The 14,929-nt window shown below is 31.3% G+C and overlaps 3 protein-coding genes across 5 annotated transcripts; 2 read left to right on the plus strand and 1 right to left on the minus strand.

The window, feature by feature from the left end:
- The first annotated feature begins 1,815 nt into the window (after positions 1-1,815).
- LOC137822443 (auxin efflux carrier component 2) lies at positions 1,816-4,835 on the plus strand. Its single transcript, XM_090295186.1, has 5 exons — positions 1,816-2,599; positions 3,498-3,705; positions 3,846-3,931; positions 4,473-4,630; positions 4,755-4,835. The coding sequence occupies exons 1-5, from the start codon at positions 1,816-1,818 to the stop codon at positions 4,833-4,835; spliced, it is 1,317 nt and encodes a 438-aa protein (XP_090151312.1).
- A 2,063-nt stretch (positions 4,836-6,898) lies between these two features.
- On the plus strand, positions 6,899-9,596 carry LOC137821231 (auxin efflux carrier component 2). The gene is made up of 6 exons (XM_068625727.2): positions 6,899-7,820; positions 8,080-8,296; positions 8,413-8,498; positions 9,084-9,241; positions 9,367-9,443; positions 9,530-9,596. The coding sequence occupies exons 1-6, from the start codon at positions 6,899-6,901 to the stop codon at positions 9,594-9,596; spliced, it is 1,527 nt and encodes a 508-aa protein (XP_068481828.1).
- Positions 9,597-10,416: 820 nt separating this feature from the next.
- Positions 10,417-14,667, minus strand: LOC137821316 (Nucleotide/sugar transporter family protein). Of its 3 annotated transcripts, none has more exons than XM_068625836.2 (7): positions 14,299-14,667; positions 13,490-13,641; positions 13,166-13,374; positions 13,004-13,097; positions 12,029-12,195; positions 11,751-11,921; positions 10,417-11,012 (listed from the first exon to the last, which is right to left on the minus strand). In XM_068625836.2, the coding sequence occupies exons 1-7, from the start codon at positions 14,369-14,371 to the stop codon at positions 10,736-10,738; spliced, it is 1,143 nt and encodes a 380-aa protein (XP_068481937.2). In that variant the 5' UTR covers positions 14,372-14,667; the 3' UTR covers positions 10,417-10,735. The 3 variants fall into 3 exon arrangements, with proteins under 3 accessions (XP_068481937.2, XP_090151814.1, XP_090151813.1); XM_090295688.1 differs by having other exon boundaries at positions 13,004-13,081; positions 14,299-14,516; XM_090295687.1 differs by having other exon boundaries at positions 13,490-14,126; positions 14,299-14,516.
- Between the last annotated feature and the right edge of the window lie 262 nt (positions 14,668-14,929).

Here is a 14,929-nt window from a genome sequence, read left to right on the forward strand (position 1 = left end):
TGCCTATTTGTGTGTTATGCGTGTGCGCGTCAATGTGTGTGTTTATGTGTGAAAGTGTGTTTGTCTACATGTGCTTGTGTGTTTGCGTACGTGTAAGTGTGTGTTTGTGTTTTTGTCCTGTTTATGTATGTGTATTTGTGTGTCTTTTTATGAGCATGTCTATTTGTGTTTCTTTGTGTGTATACGTGAGTGTTTTTGTGTACACGTGTGTGTTGGAGTTTATGTATCTGCGTGTGTTTGTCTATGTGTGTGCGTGTTCATGTTTGTCTATTTGTTTGTATATGTGTGTGCATGTATGTCTGTTTGTGTGTGGGGGTGTGTTTGAGTGTGAGCGTGTCTATGTTTGTGCTTGTGCGAGTAGGTGTATGTATGTGTGTGTGTCTTTATGTGCGTGTGCATGTGTTTGAGTGGGTGTGCACACATGTGAGTGTGTGTATCTGTTTCTATGTGTCTATCTTTGTATGTATCTGTGTGTTTGTGTATGCGTCGCACACACAAACATAGACACACACACTAAAAAACACACGCACATAAATACACACAAACATATGCGAACACACATACACACACAAAATAAACACACACGTGCACACATACATTACACACAGACAAAAACCCTCACATGCACACACAAACACATGTGTCAATGTATGTTTGTTTGTGTGTGTAAGTATGTGCATGTGTGTATCTATCTATGTGTGCTTGTATTTGTATGTGTCCAAGTGTCTACGTTTGTGTGTGTGTGTTTTATGTGTTTTTGTGTGTTTGTATTTATGTGAGTTTTTGTGTGCAATTTTTTCTAAATTGGTATTAAATTAGAAATATTGGTAGCTAATTAGATTCAATTAGAAACTATTTATTAATAATATAAATTACTTTAATTTCCAATACTTTTTAGTCTTTAAAATAATATCTAATTAATCAATTTAATGATTAATTAATTTTTATTTTATAAAATTAATTTTTATTTAATAATTTTTTTTAGTTCATTATCAACTTAAAAAAAATAGTGATGAATGTCGATATCATAAATGGGACACTAATCTTTGATAGAAAATACAACTCAAAAGTGATATACAAATAATGAAGACAAGGGAGAGAAGTGAAATCAAAATAAAGCAATTGATACCTTATTTCTTGAAGAACATCTTCTCCCCTCAATCCAAATTGTGGTTTTTGCAAAAGTGTCATTTGGAATACAATTTTAACCTTTAAGAAAAATAAAAAAAATTAATAGATGTTTTCAGTTTTTGATAAAATTATTTTTAATTTGTTTCAAAATAAATCACATTAATGCTTACATCTGTAATAAATGAAAAATGAATTTATCGGTAAAGTGATTTTTTTTAATAAAATTAGTAAATAAAGGGCATATTTATTGTTATTCTTAATTAACTTGAAAAAATGTATTCTGCATTATCTAGTAAAATATAATTAGAAACCATGTTAGTTTTTAAATGAAATTGGTAAAATTAAATTAGGTGTCTCTTAAAATTAGTAAAAAATAGTTATTTTTATTTGAATAATAAATAGGGCCAGTAACATACAGAAAGTCTTCAACTGTATCTCCAATTCATTTGAGTTTTCAGCATATGTTTGAAATTTGTTGGGATTCCAACGCATAGTGGCTATGCATGTGAAAGGGACAAAACATAAATCTACCTAAACTAAATCACAGAATAATATAAATATAAATAGGTATAATAAACCTAATTCTAAAAATTGATATAAGCAAATTCAAAAGAAACATACAAAATCTCTTACCAGACAAGAATTCCTTCTTAACAAGTCTCTTCATCTCATTTTGCTTCAACCATGATCAAAGGTAAAGACGTGTATGATGTAGTGGCAGTTATTGTGCCCCTCTACGTGGCTCTGTTCTTAGCATATGGCTCTGTCCGTTGGTGGAAGATCTTCACACCAGAACAGTGTTCTGGTATAAACCGTTTTGTGTCGGTTTTTGCAGTGCCCTTTCTCTCCTTCCATTTCATATCCAACAACAACCCTTACACCATGAACTTCAGGTTCTTAGCCGCGGACTCTCTTCAAAAGTTTGTGATTTTGGTTGCACTTGTTCTGTGGAACAGTTTGACAAAGTGGGGTAGCATTAACTGGACCATCACTCTGTTCTCACTCTCCACTCTCCCCAACACACTCATCATGGGGGTTCCTCTTCTCAAAGCCATGTATGGAGACTTCACAGCCACCCTCATGATCCAAATTGTGGTTTTCCAAAGTGTCATTTGGTACACTCTCTTGCTGTTCATGTTTGAATACAGAGGAGCCAAGCTGCTGATTCTGGAGAAATTCCCTGATACTGCAGGGGCTATATCCTCTGTTTGGGTTGATTCAAATGTTGATTCTCTGAGTGACAGGAAGATACTAGAAACTAATGCAGAAGCAGGAGAAGATGGGAATCTTCGTGTGGTGGTGAGGAGCATGTCACGTTCTGTGTCCATTGCATCAAACCTCACTGGGATTGAGATCCATTCGATGGAATCGTCTAGAGAACCAAGGCTGAAAAATTCAAATTATAGTGCTACAGATTTGCACCCTCGTGGTCCCAAAAGAGAAAGCATGTTGAAAATGCATGAGAAAAGTTTTCCAAGAAGCAAAAGTGTTGGTTATGATTTGGTTTCTTATCCGTCTCTAAAACCAATAGGGCAAAAGGAGACTAATAGGAACAAGGTTTTAAACATGTTCGAGTTGAGTTCAAGTGCAATTTCACCAACTTCTGATCCTAATGTGAGACATGAAGCAGATAATAGAGTTGGGTATTATGAGTTTGAGACCATGGAATCTTCAAAGGGTGTTGATTTTGCAAGCGAAACTACTCCATCAAAAGGTAACTTTATCTCACATAATTTTTTTTATAAAAATAAAAATAAAAATAAATGTAGAACCTTATAAAGAACATAGAAACAAAAACTTCTTTCTCCCAATACACCGAATCCCATATACCTCCATTACTATCACCGGCAAAATCAAGTAGCAAAGTCTTACCTCACTCAACTGTCTCAAAACCTAACTCTCATAAAAAAATCACAACAGACACCATCCCACCACCCTAATAACCTTTTCTAATTCAGAGCATACATACCTATGATTCTAATCACCAATCAGAGAAGGAAAAATCCACAGAATACAACTTTAAAGAAATGCAAGACCAAACTTTTAATCATGCTAATAAAATAAAAAATTCAAAGGGACGATCATTCCACCCTTAAACAAATTATTATTCTTATGTCTTCTTCACAATAATCACATTTCCTCATGACGCACGTAAAATAAAAAATTTTAAAATGTAATTGTTAATAGTATAATATTACCACATGATGTTGGTATATATAATTTCAATTGTGTTTAATACCATTCACAAGATTGTAATATAATATAATTTCATTTTTGTTGATTCTTTTATTCACAATTTTATTTTTTTAATAAAAAAAATCTATTATTAAAAGAAACTCGTTTTGTAAATGTAGTTGTGCATGAAGATATTGAAATTGAAGGTCTTAAAGATCCTGTATTAGGGAGTCATCATATGAATGAGAACATTGAAAGAGATTCAAATAGAAGGCAAGAAATGCCTCGTGCTAGTGTTATGATAAAGCTTATTCTCACCATGGTTTGGAGGAATCTCATGAGAAACCCTAATACATATGCAAGTGTTTCGGGTCTTGTTTGGTCTCTCATATTTTTTAAGTATTTCTTCCACCTCTTTAATTGCTTTCTAACGTGTCTTTCTACATTGATGTATGCAAATCACACCCAAAAGTTTTTTTAAAAAAAAAAATTGTTAATAGCATATATACCATTCATTAATCATGGTTTATTGTGAGCAGATGGAACATCACACCACCATCTATAATAAAAGGATCCATAGAAATAATTTCTAATGCTGGGTTGGGAATGGCCATGTTCAGTTTAGGTATGTACTATTTCAACCTTCTTCTTTTTTTATTTTTTTAATCAACAAAAAAAATGAATTAAACAAATAGTAATATTAAAAGATACCTCAATCTTTATAAAAAAATTATATACACGTAGTCTCACCATACCTAGTTTAACATATATCTTACAACAGATTCATCAAATTCAATATACCATTCAGAGAGTCTAAAACAAAAATTCTAAATCATTGTCTTTTAAAAAAAATAAAACAACATTATAAAACAACCAGCAATATTACATTCCTCCTAGCTACATTTAAACTTTAGACGACCTGCAAGTTCAATCTTATATTATATAAAACAGTTCAATCCCATATTACATAAGACATTTATCCATGCCTTATGTTAATATCAAATGGTTATAAGGTAAGACTTAACACGACCACTTTTAGAGATTTAGTAGTTTCTTAATACATATCAAAATAATTTAAGTGTGTATAAGTATTTTGATTTTTTTATGATATATACATGAGTTGTAATGTGTCTATGTGATCATCTTTACTTTACTTCATTAAACAGGTTTATTCATGGCATTACAACCTAAAATCATTACTTGTGGAAAAACTCAAGCTATGATTTCAATGGTAATTAAGTTCTTGGTTGGTCCCATAGTGATGCTTGCAACCTCAAAAGCCATGGGTATCAATGGAGTTCTTTTAAAGGTTGCAATTGTTCAGGTGAAACAAAACTCACTTGTGATTTCTTCAAAATTAATAAGATTGAATAATAATAATAATTATTATTATTATATATTCAAATTCTATAGTCTATTTATGCCTATTTCATTGTGTAATTTTGTAGGCTTCTCTTCCAGAGGCTATTGTTCCTTTTGTTTTTGCCAAAGAATATAATCTCCATGCAAACATACTAAGCACAGCGTAAGTGTGCGAATTTATTTATATTAAAAATGTTCTATTCATTTATGGATCTATCAAATTCTAAATGAATTTCAAAATTTTGCAGGGTTATCTTCGGAATGGTGGCTGCATTACCCGTAACAATAATCTACTACGTGATTCTTGAATTCTAAAACTTTTTTCAAAAAATACCTATGTAAATTTTTTATTTATTAATTTTATAAAAGTAATTCATAGTGAGACGCGGTTTGAATTGTATTTCACAGCCTACTTTAAAATATAAAATTTTTGTTTCAAACAACGTAAGTTTGTAAAATTGTTTAGTAATTTTACATAAAGGGTGTTTATTTATTTTTATTTTTTTATCTAAAAAAGGGTGTTTGTGCATTTATAAGAAGATGGTTTATAATGAAGTCATAAAATTCGCCAATAATTTGCAAATGAAGTCATAAGATTGTTAAAAAAATGAATTATTTTTCAAAGAGTAGAAAAGAGATTATGGAAAAGACGATGAAAGAAAAGGAAATTATTATTAAAGAAAATAATTAGGGATAATAAACAAATTTGTATATATAAATTTTATTTAAATATGTGTCAATGTTCATATAAAATATTTTGATTAGTTAAATATGAGTATAAATATAACTAATATTTAACTTTTTAAATTAGTACGAAATGAAAATTAATATGATATATTTGTCTTATATTTATTTTTATTTTAAATTTTTAAAACATTTTAAGTTTATTTAATTTTATTTTAAAATTTAGATAATTTTTTTTATTTGACATTGAAGAGAAGATATATGTCTTGGTACTAAATTATTGGAAAGGATGAAATCCTATTATTAGAAAGGAAATGGATGTTATATTATTACTTAATAAGTTAATAAATCATATTAAAATGCTAAAAAAATACATACATGTAAATATCACCAATTTGTTTGCATGGGCCCATGTATCACCTTTACATCTTTCAGGACGAAATGAACATTTAATTATATCACAAAATCTTCTGAGAAAAAAGGTAAAATAAAATAAATCAAAAGAACGAAAAATGTAAAACAGAAACATTTAAAGCGAAATAGAACATCACAATAATGATTGCTTATAATTTAATCTAATTTTTTGGTTAATTTATTTTAGTGAATTTTTGTAAGTTTTCATTTAGGAAATGTTGAACTGAATTAATTTAATTGAACCAGCAATTCGTGATTAGCAACTTAATTGAATCATAAAACACCCTAAATGTTTTTTTATCCTCTCAGATTGGAAATTAAGACTACATACAAGAATTTACTACTAAGATTTATTAAATAGTATCACTAAATTAAGATGGACACATTTAAATAAAATTGGATACTAAACTTCAATATATTTTATCTGAATTAAAATTCTCAATTCAATTGATAAGTTGATTTTTTTAAAATAATAATTAATATTTTTCAAAAAAAAAATACATAGTTAACAATTTGTTTTTATAAATAATATCAGAATTTAATTTTATTTTATTTAAGAAAATATATATAAAGTTGAAGAATTAAAATAATTTTTTTACAATAATTTTAATTAAATTAGGTTAAAAATAATTTGTTTGATAAATTAAAAATATTTAGTATTTTTTAAATATTATTAAAGTTAAAAATACACTTATAACATTGATATGATTTATGTATAACTATAAATAGGTATAAACCTAATTATAAACATTGATATAAGCAAACTCAAGAAACATATACAAGAATTTATTCTTTAACAAGCCTGTGATTTCATTCCTGCAAACCATCTTACACCACTACACGTGGAATTTAGTAATCTTTTCAATCAAGGGTGAATCTCAAAGCAATGTTAATGGCTAGAGAAGAATCCGATTTCACCACCATCTGGTTGAATCCATGTTTCAATTAAGCCAAAGATATTACCACGAACACCGAATAACAGCTAAATTTGAGGGGAAAATAACGCAATACAAGCACCTTCTGCACGTAAATAGGGAGAGGACCACCGTTGAATATTTCAATATGTTCAACTCCTTTTCATTGGTGTTATATATAAATCAACACTTTCTTTTCCTCTCACTTTGCTTCAACCATGATCAAAGGTAAAGACGTGTATGATGTAGTGTCAGCTATTGTGCCCCTCTATGTGGCTTTGATCTTAGCCTATTGCTCCGTCCGTTGGTGGAAGATCTTCACACCAGAACAGTGTGCTGGTATAAACCGTTTTGTGTCGGTTTTTGCAGTGCCCTTCCTCTCCTTCCGTTTCATATCCAACAATAACCCTTACACCATGAACTTCAGGTTCTTAGCCGCGGACTCTCTTCAAAAGGTTGTGATTTTGGTTGCACTTGTTCTGTGGAACAGTTTGACAAAGTGGGGTAGCATTAACTGGACCATCACACTCTTCTCACTCTCCACTCTCCCCAACACACTCATCATGGGGGTTCCTCTTCTCAAAGCCATGTATGGAGACTTCACAGCCCCCCTCATGATCCAAATTGTGGTTTTCCAAAGTGTCATTTGGTTCACTCTCTTGCTCATCATGTATGAATATAGAGGGGCCAAGCTGCTCCTCTCAGAGCAATTCCCTGAGAAAGCTGGAGCCATTGCCTCCCTAAGGGTTGATTCAAATGTTGATTCTCTGAGTGACAGGAAGATACTAGAAACTAATGCAGAAACAGGAGAAGATGGGAATCTTCATGTGGTGGTGAGGAGCATGTCACGTTCTGTGTCCGTTGCATCAAGCTTCACTGGGATTGACATCTACTCGATGGAACCTCGTGGTTCCAAAAGAGAAAGGATGTTGAAAATGCATGAGAAAAGTTTTCCAAGAAGCAATAGTGTTGCTCATGATTTGGCTTGTGCATATCCGTCTCTAAAACCAATAGGGCAGTCACCAACTTCTGATGCTAATGTGAGACATGCAGCAAATAATAGAGCTGGGTATCATGAGCTTAAGACCATGGAATCTTCAAAGGGTGTTGATTTTGCAAAAGAAACTGCTGCATCAAAAGGTAACTTTATCTAATAATAATCACATTTTCACGTAACGCACGTGAAATAAAAGTTTTAAAATGTAATTGTTAATAGTATAATATTACCACATGATGTTGGTGTATATAATTTCAATTGTGCTTAATAATATTCACAATATTGTAACATACTATTCACAATAATTTCATTTTTGTTCATTCTTTTATTCACAATTTTTTTATTCATTTTTTTTTATGAAAATATATCTGTTATTAAAAGAAACTCGTTTTGTACATGTAGTTGCGCATGAAGATGATGAAAATGAAGGTATTAAAGATCCTGTATTAGGGAGTGAGATGAATGAGAGCATCGAAGAAGATTCAAATAGAATGCAAGAAATGCCTCGTGCTACTGTCATGATAAAACTTATTCTCACCATGGTTTGGAGGAATCTCATAAGAAACCCTAATACCTATGCAAGTGTTTCGGGTCTTGTTTGGTCTCTCATATTTTTTAGGTATTTCTTCTATCTCTTTAATTGCTTTCTAATGTGTCTTTCTACATTGATGTGTGCAAATCACCCAAAAGTTAAAAAAAAGTAACCATTCATCAATCATGGTTGCTTGTGAGCAGATGGAACATCACAACGCCACCTATAATAAAAGGATCCATAGAAATAATTTCTAATGCTGGGTTGGGAATGGCCATGTTCAGTTTAGGTATGTATTATTTCAACCTTCTTTTTTATTTTTTTAATTAGGAAAAAAATTGAATTAAAAAGATAGTGATATTTAAGGAATACCTGAACCTTTATAAAAAAAATTACATACATGTAGTCTCACCATACCTAGTTTAAGAGAGGTCTTACAACAGATCCTTCATAACATTCGACTGATATACCATATATAGAGTCTGGAAACAAAAATTCTAAATCTTACGAGTCTATTGTCTTTCCAAAAAATAGAACAATATTATAAAACAATCAACAATATTGCATTCATGCTAGTTACATTTGAATTTTGGAAGACGTGCAAGTTCAATCCTATATTACATAAAACAGTTCAATCCCATATTACATAAGACAGTTTAATCCCATATTATATAAGACATCTGTTCATCCCTTATGTTAATATAAAATGGTTATAAGGTAAAATTTATCACATGACCACTTTTAGAGATGTAATTTCTTAATACATATAAAAATAATTGAAGTGCGTATAAGTAAACTCAATCTTCATTTTGATTTTTTTTTATGATATATACATAAGTGTGTCTATGTGGCCATCTTTACCTTAATTAAACAGGTTTATTCATGGGATTACAACCTAAAATCATTACTTGTGGAAAATCTCGAGCTATAATGTCAATGGTAATTAAGTTCTTGGTTGGTCCCTTAGTGATGTTTGCAACCTCTAAAGTCATGGATATCAATGGAGTTCTTTTAAGGGTTGCAATTCTTCAGGTGAAACAAAACTCATTTGTGATTTCTTCAAATTGATAAGATTGAATTATTATTATTAATATATTATTATTATATATTCAAATTCTATAATATACATATAGCTATTTCATTGTGTAATTTTGTAGGCATCTCTTCCCGAGGCTCTTGTTTGCTTTGTTTTTGCCAAAGAATATAATCTTCATGCAGACATACTCAGCACAGCGTAAGTGTGTGAATTTATTTATATTAAAAATGTTCTATTCATCGATGGATCAATCAAATTCTAAATGAATTTCAAAAAATTTGCAGGGTTATTTTTGGAATGGTGGTTGCAGTACCTGTAACCATAATCTACTATGTGATTCTTGATCTCTAAAACTTTTCTTAGAAAATAACTGTGTAGCATTTGTTATCAAATGAGAAAAAAAATTATTAATTTTATAAAAGTAATTCATCTTAGTGATAGGTGGTTTGAATTGTATTTCACAACCTATTTTAAAATATAAAAAAAAATTCAAACGATGTAACTTTGTAAAATTGTTTAGTAACCCACATAAAGGGTGTTTATTTTTGTATCATAAAAAAGGGGTGTTAGTGCATTTATAAGAAGATGGTTTATAATGAAGTCATAAAATTCGCCAATAATTGGCAAATGAAGTCATAAGATTGTTAAAAAGAGGAATTGTTTTCGAAAAGTAGAGAGGAGATTGTGGGAAAAAGGATGAAAGAAAAGGAAATTATTATTAAAGAAGATGATTAGGGATAATAAATAAATTTGTATATATAAATTTTATTTAAATATGTGTCAATGTTCATATAAAATATTTTGATTACTTAAATATGAGTATAAATATAACTAATTTTTAAATTTTTAAATTAGTACGAAATGAAAATTAATATGTAATATTTGTCTTATATTTATTTTATTTTTAATTTATTTAATTTTATTTTAAAATTTAGATAAACAAATTTCTAAATTTTGCAGGGCATCTCTGATTTGGTGGTTGTGTTTGTTTCCAATAATAATAATAATAATACACTTCACACTTCTTGAACAGTAATAATTCGTCAAAATCCAATTTTGTATGCGCATCAAAATGCATAAAAAAATATTTTATATAAAAAGTTGAATCTTGTCATCAAATACTTGAACTGTAATAGATAAGTTGATGATCACTTTATCACAGAAAGACGAATACCAGGAATTTGTTAATGCCATTGAAGACCAATATCAATTTTTGTTCTCGGTTACAACAAAATGCAGCTTTAGCTCCTATAAAAAGCCAAAGGAAAAAACAATTCTAGAGAGGAATCCACCAAATCATTCATGTACAGTTGGTGTTCCAAGTTTCTCAGAGCAGTAAGTGGAATAGGGAGATCCATATATCCAGCTACATCTCTTGATCATGTATTGTAGATTGACAAGATGGTTAGATCAGAATCTAGAAACAAGAAAAAGAACCAGAATGTTTTCTTAATGTGCCATACAACTGCATTTAATGCAGGGTTAGATACTTAGACAGATTCTGCCCCATAATGTCCATCATGGGTGCTGCCATTTTCTTTGCTGAGTTTAGATTTTGGTAAAATGGAAGCCTGTTGTCGAGGTGATGGCTTGTTTGATTGTTGCCTCAGATTAAGGTAAGTGTAAATAGACATGCCAGCAATAGCTGTGAATGCGCCACAGATACTGATTTTCCCAGGATTGGATCCAAAGAGATAATAGTTTCCTAGAAGGAGGACACAGGTCTTGAATTGTCCAAGGACAACGTGGGAGATGGCAGATGTAGCCCTGCAAATTCAGGGTTGAAGAGAAAATATATGAAAAGCCCAACTCTTTAGAAGATTAGTAGACCACAGTGCATTCAGCCAAAAAAAAACAAGATGACAATAATGTTCTGAATGTCACAAAGAATATCATCCAAAACATAGCACTCAAATGCAAGTGGTGAATGAATAGATTAAATTTGCTACACCAAAATTCATAGTAAAGAATCCATCCTAATATTGTCACAATTTTATAAAAACATATATACAAGTTGACACTTGATTCTTGTATTGTGAACCTGGCCATAGAGTTCAATGTTAGTAATTTAATTTTAGCACATAATTATGCAATGCCATCTAATACAAACTTAAGTCAAAAGCAAATGTGCCATCACTGGTACTTTTCAGGTTCAAAGAGTGCTTCAGACATTGGAAATGGATTACTAAACTTTAGTACTACTAAAATATACAAATTCCAAAAATGCTTTAGGTCAATGGGATGCCAACCATAACAGGGATTCAGACTCTTGACTTCAAGTGATGGTTAAAAGCTAACAGTTCCGCGAGGCCTCAAGAAGTGACAGAACCGAGAAGAACATAAAGAATATATCAAATGCACCTCATGTTCTACTACAGTCTTACAATCTAGACAGCCAGTAAAATAATCAAGTGCCCTATAAAGTTCAACAGGAAATATTTTATGTAAAAGAAATTGAAATATCTTTTCAAACAAAATTATTGAACAACTAGAAATCTTACTTACCCAAGTGCTAAAGCACCAGACCACTGAAGCAAGAATCCAAGGATAGCTGATGCAAAAATCACCAAAATATTGCTCAAGTTCCAGTCAAAGGAGAGAACACCAGGTGGGTCTAAGCAGGGTAACATAGCAGCCAGGAAAATCAAAGTAATGGGTGTTGTTTTCCACATTAGTCTGTTTGATCAATCCAAATTAGATAAGATAGAAAGAAATTCTCTTATCGAAACTAAGAATTAAGAAGGGAGATGACGATAAAAATTATAAAAGGTGTAATTACTCACGACAAAGCAGTCCAGTTCTCTTGTTGCTGCAGTCTAGACCACAAGATTTTGTTTACAGCACTGGGAACAATCCATGCCAATGCTACACAAGCACCAAATACATGGAACTGCAGATCAGTCACAGTTGCCACAGCAATACCAATAGATACCACCGTTAATGCTAATGTCTGAAAAGTTTCAAATTTTCTGGTAAGCATTTAAACTTAAAATATCACAAAAGTTCCCTGAGGGAAACTTTGCTCCAGAATATAGATTGCACATATCATTAGTAGCAAGAAAGTATAAGCCAACTAAGTCAAGCAAAGGTTTTAGATAGGATGATGACAATAAGGATTCCAAAAACAATACACCTTTCGGCCCTTTACATAAGAAACAACTGAGCATATTTTTTACCTAATTATAAGAAATACCAATCCATTTTAAGAGTATATGTATATCCTTAATTTATTGTGAAATCTATTAATGAGATGCTCACATATTCTCCAAGCAAGTGGATGCATGTATTGACTTATTAACAATACAAGTCACTAATTGGTAGAAAGAAATTATCCCTTGAATTTTGTGCAGAGTCACTAAATATTACAACTAGGTACTTTCTATGGGTATTTTAGGTTAAACTTCAAGTATTAACTAAAACTAACTACTTTCAATGGTTGAAGAATTTGTTATTTGTTTTTTTCATATAAAAGACCGGAGAGAGTATAATACAATCTAATAAGTAAAAAGCATTATTATATGATCCCAGTGGCTAGAACCCGTTAGCAACCACAATTTTGAACTGCTTACATAGGACTTTGGATACACATATAATATCATGTCACATGAGAAATAACATTAAATATACTCAGAGATTAAGTTATCTTCCACAAAGATGTAGGTGCAAAATAGGTGTTAGGATAAAAGAAGACCCATATATTCCTACTTATCTTTTCCTAACGAGAAATAAATTCAACACCAAAGTGAGTGCATATATACCTTTGGGAAAGAAACTTTCTTCCTATACAATACAAATTCTGCAAAAACTATTGACGGTGTCACTGCAATCTTTGCCATCTGATAGAAACCAATGCTGAAGGTATAGAAATTAAATTAACAGTATAAAAAAATACTTGAATAAAAATATGAATAGTTGGTTACCTATTATACTTCAAGCTGACATTAGCAAAGCCCGTGGATAGAGACATAACAAAACCAAGAGTAAATAAAGTAGACAGTCGAGTTGATTTTGAGGAAGGAGAAGCCGGAAGGAGAGAAAATGCTTTTAGTAATGCCATGAAGAACCAGCTCACTACATAGTGAATCAGTGTAAGAAGTATAGGAAATTTGAATTTAACAGTTTGAAGCACCTAAAACAAACAAGAAAAACCCAAGAAAGTCAGCAAATAAAAACCATGATACATTGAAATTTCAAAACAGAACACAGCTTAAACCAGATATAGGGGGAAATAAGAGTAAACAAACCATTTTGTTCATGAAAATAATACCAACTGCAACCAGAAAATTGAAGGAAAGTGCAACAGCTGGACCACATATGCGCTGCTGTTGACGCTTTGCACCTTCAGAGGAACGGAATTGATTAAAAAGAGAAGCTCTCACATCTTCCAAAGCTCTTCCTGCAATTAGAGGATGATTTAACTTTGAATTGACTGTTGAGTGTAAACACAAAGGAAAAGCCAACATTAACCATTGATTGTCCAGATTAGTTTCAAGTAAAACCAATCTGAACCATATATGTATGGTTGTGTGGCCAAGATTGACTCTTCTTACTTTCCATAATCACTTGTAAGGCATACAAACATATGTTCATATTTTGCATTTCAAATGTGAACTCAATTTCTACACCTACTACAAAGCTTTTGATGGGATTACAATGAGACACATACACTAGATTCTACTCTATAATTAAATTGTGCTTAGCAGGAACAGCAGTTACAGAAATATCTCCCTTATAAGCAGCAAAATAGAGGAAAATACACAACACCAGAACTTAAAAAAGTATATATTATCTCTTCATACAAGCTTAGAAAGATACTGAAGTGAGAACACGCTCTCAAAGGAACTAATCTGGACCATACACCATTATGCACAGCAACCTTCACTGATCATTACCAAAACACAGAAACACAGTTAATAGTGTACCATCTAACCAAGCCCCATTTGACAAAATGGTCCAAAATGCTCCCCAAACACAAATGGGCAAGAATGTGAAAGATAGAAACACTCATAAACTCAAGAAATTTGATGAAATAATAAATATAAAAAAAAACAACCTTTTTCGCCAGCATCGCTGTCTTTGCGCTTGAGGATCTTTCTGACACCTTTCCTGATGAAGAAGCTAAACATTTTACAATTGCAGAGGGCAGATTGTTGAGACCAAACCCTAGAGAAGAATTCCAAGGAAGCTGAAAATAAATAAGTAAATTAACGAATGAGTGAGTGAGTGAGTGTGCAAGCTAAATTGCTGTTTATGCCGTGTTTGGTTGAATTCAAAATATGCAGAGGGGTAGACGGAGAAAAAAAGGAATAAGACAAAACAAAAACAGCAATGACACGTGGCGTTAAAACCGATAACAGCGGAAAATAGCAGCTGTCGGAACTCATATTCATCATAGCGCGTGTTTCATATACTTACTTCAGATACCACTTAACACCTAAATTTTACTATATGTTTGGTTTCACCATCAAATTTCGATTCTGAATTCAAATTAAAATTCATCATGAGACACCCAAATGCAATTTTAGATTGGATCAAAAAAAATTGAGATTTATTGTTAAAATATTTTCATTAAAAAATATAGAAATATAAATTATACTATTTTGAAATTCATCATGGTGTTTCAAAACCACATTTTTTAAAGTTAAAACAGTTAACTTAGATATAATGAGAAGATTAATACTTTA

The sequence above is a fragment of the Phaseolus vulgaris genome, chromosome 9, assembly GCF_051622355.1.
Source record: "Phaseolus vulgaris cultivar YP4 chromosome 9, ASM5162235v1, whole genome shotgun sequence".
Lineage (NCBI taxonomy): Eukaryota > Viridiplantae > Streptophyta > Magnoliopsida > Fabales > Fabaceae > Phaseolus > Phaseolus vulgaris.

Coding starts and splice junctions, on each gene's coding strand:
- LOC137822443 (XM_090295186.1), top strand. CDS start 1,816: ATGATCAAAGGTAAAGACGTGTATGATGTAGTGGCAGTTATTGTGCCC. Junction 3,706..3,845: donor TGGTCTCTCATATTTTTTAA/GTATTTCTTCCA, acceptor TATTGTGAGCAG/ATGGAACATCACACCACCAT. Junction 3,932..4,472: donor AATGGCCATGTTCAGTTTAG/GTATGTACTATT, acceptor TTCATTAAACAG/GTTTATTCATGGCATTACAA.
- LOC137821231 (XM_068625727.2), top strand. CDS start 6,899: ATGATCAAAGGTAAAGACGTGTATGATGTAGTGTCAGCTATTGTGCCC. Junction 8,499..9,083: donor AATGGCCATGTTCAGTTTAG/GTATGTATTATT, acceptor TTAATTAAACAG/GTTTATTCATGGGATTACAA. Junction 9,444..9,529: donor GCAGACATACTCAGCACAGC/GTAAGTGTGTGA, acceptor AAAAATTTGCAG/GGTTATTTTTGGAATGGTGG.
- LOC137821316 (XM_068625836.2), bottom strand. CDS start 14,371: ATGTTTAGCTTCTTCATCAGGAAAGGTGTCAGAAAGATCCTCAAGCGC. Junction 13,642..14,298: donor CAGCGATGCTGGCGAAAAAG/GTTGTTTTTTTT, acceptor CTCTAATTGCAG/GAAGAGCTTTGGAAGATGTG. Junction 11,922..12,028: donor GAGAACTGGACTGCTTTGTC/GTGAGTAATTAC, acceptor TTGATCAAACAG/ACTAATGTGGAAAACAACAC.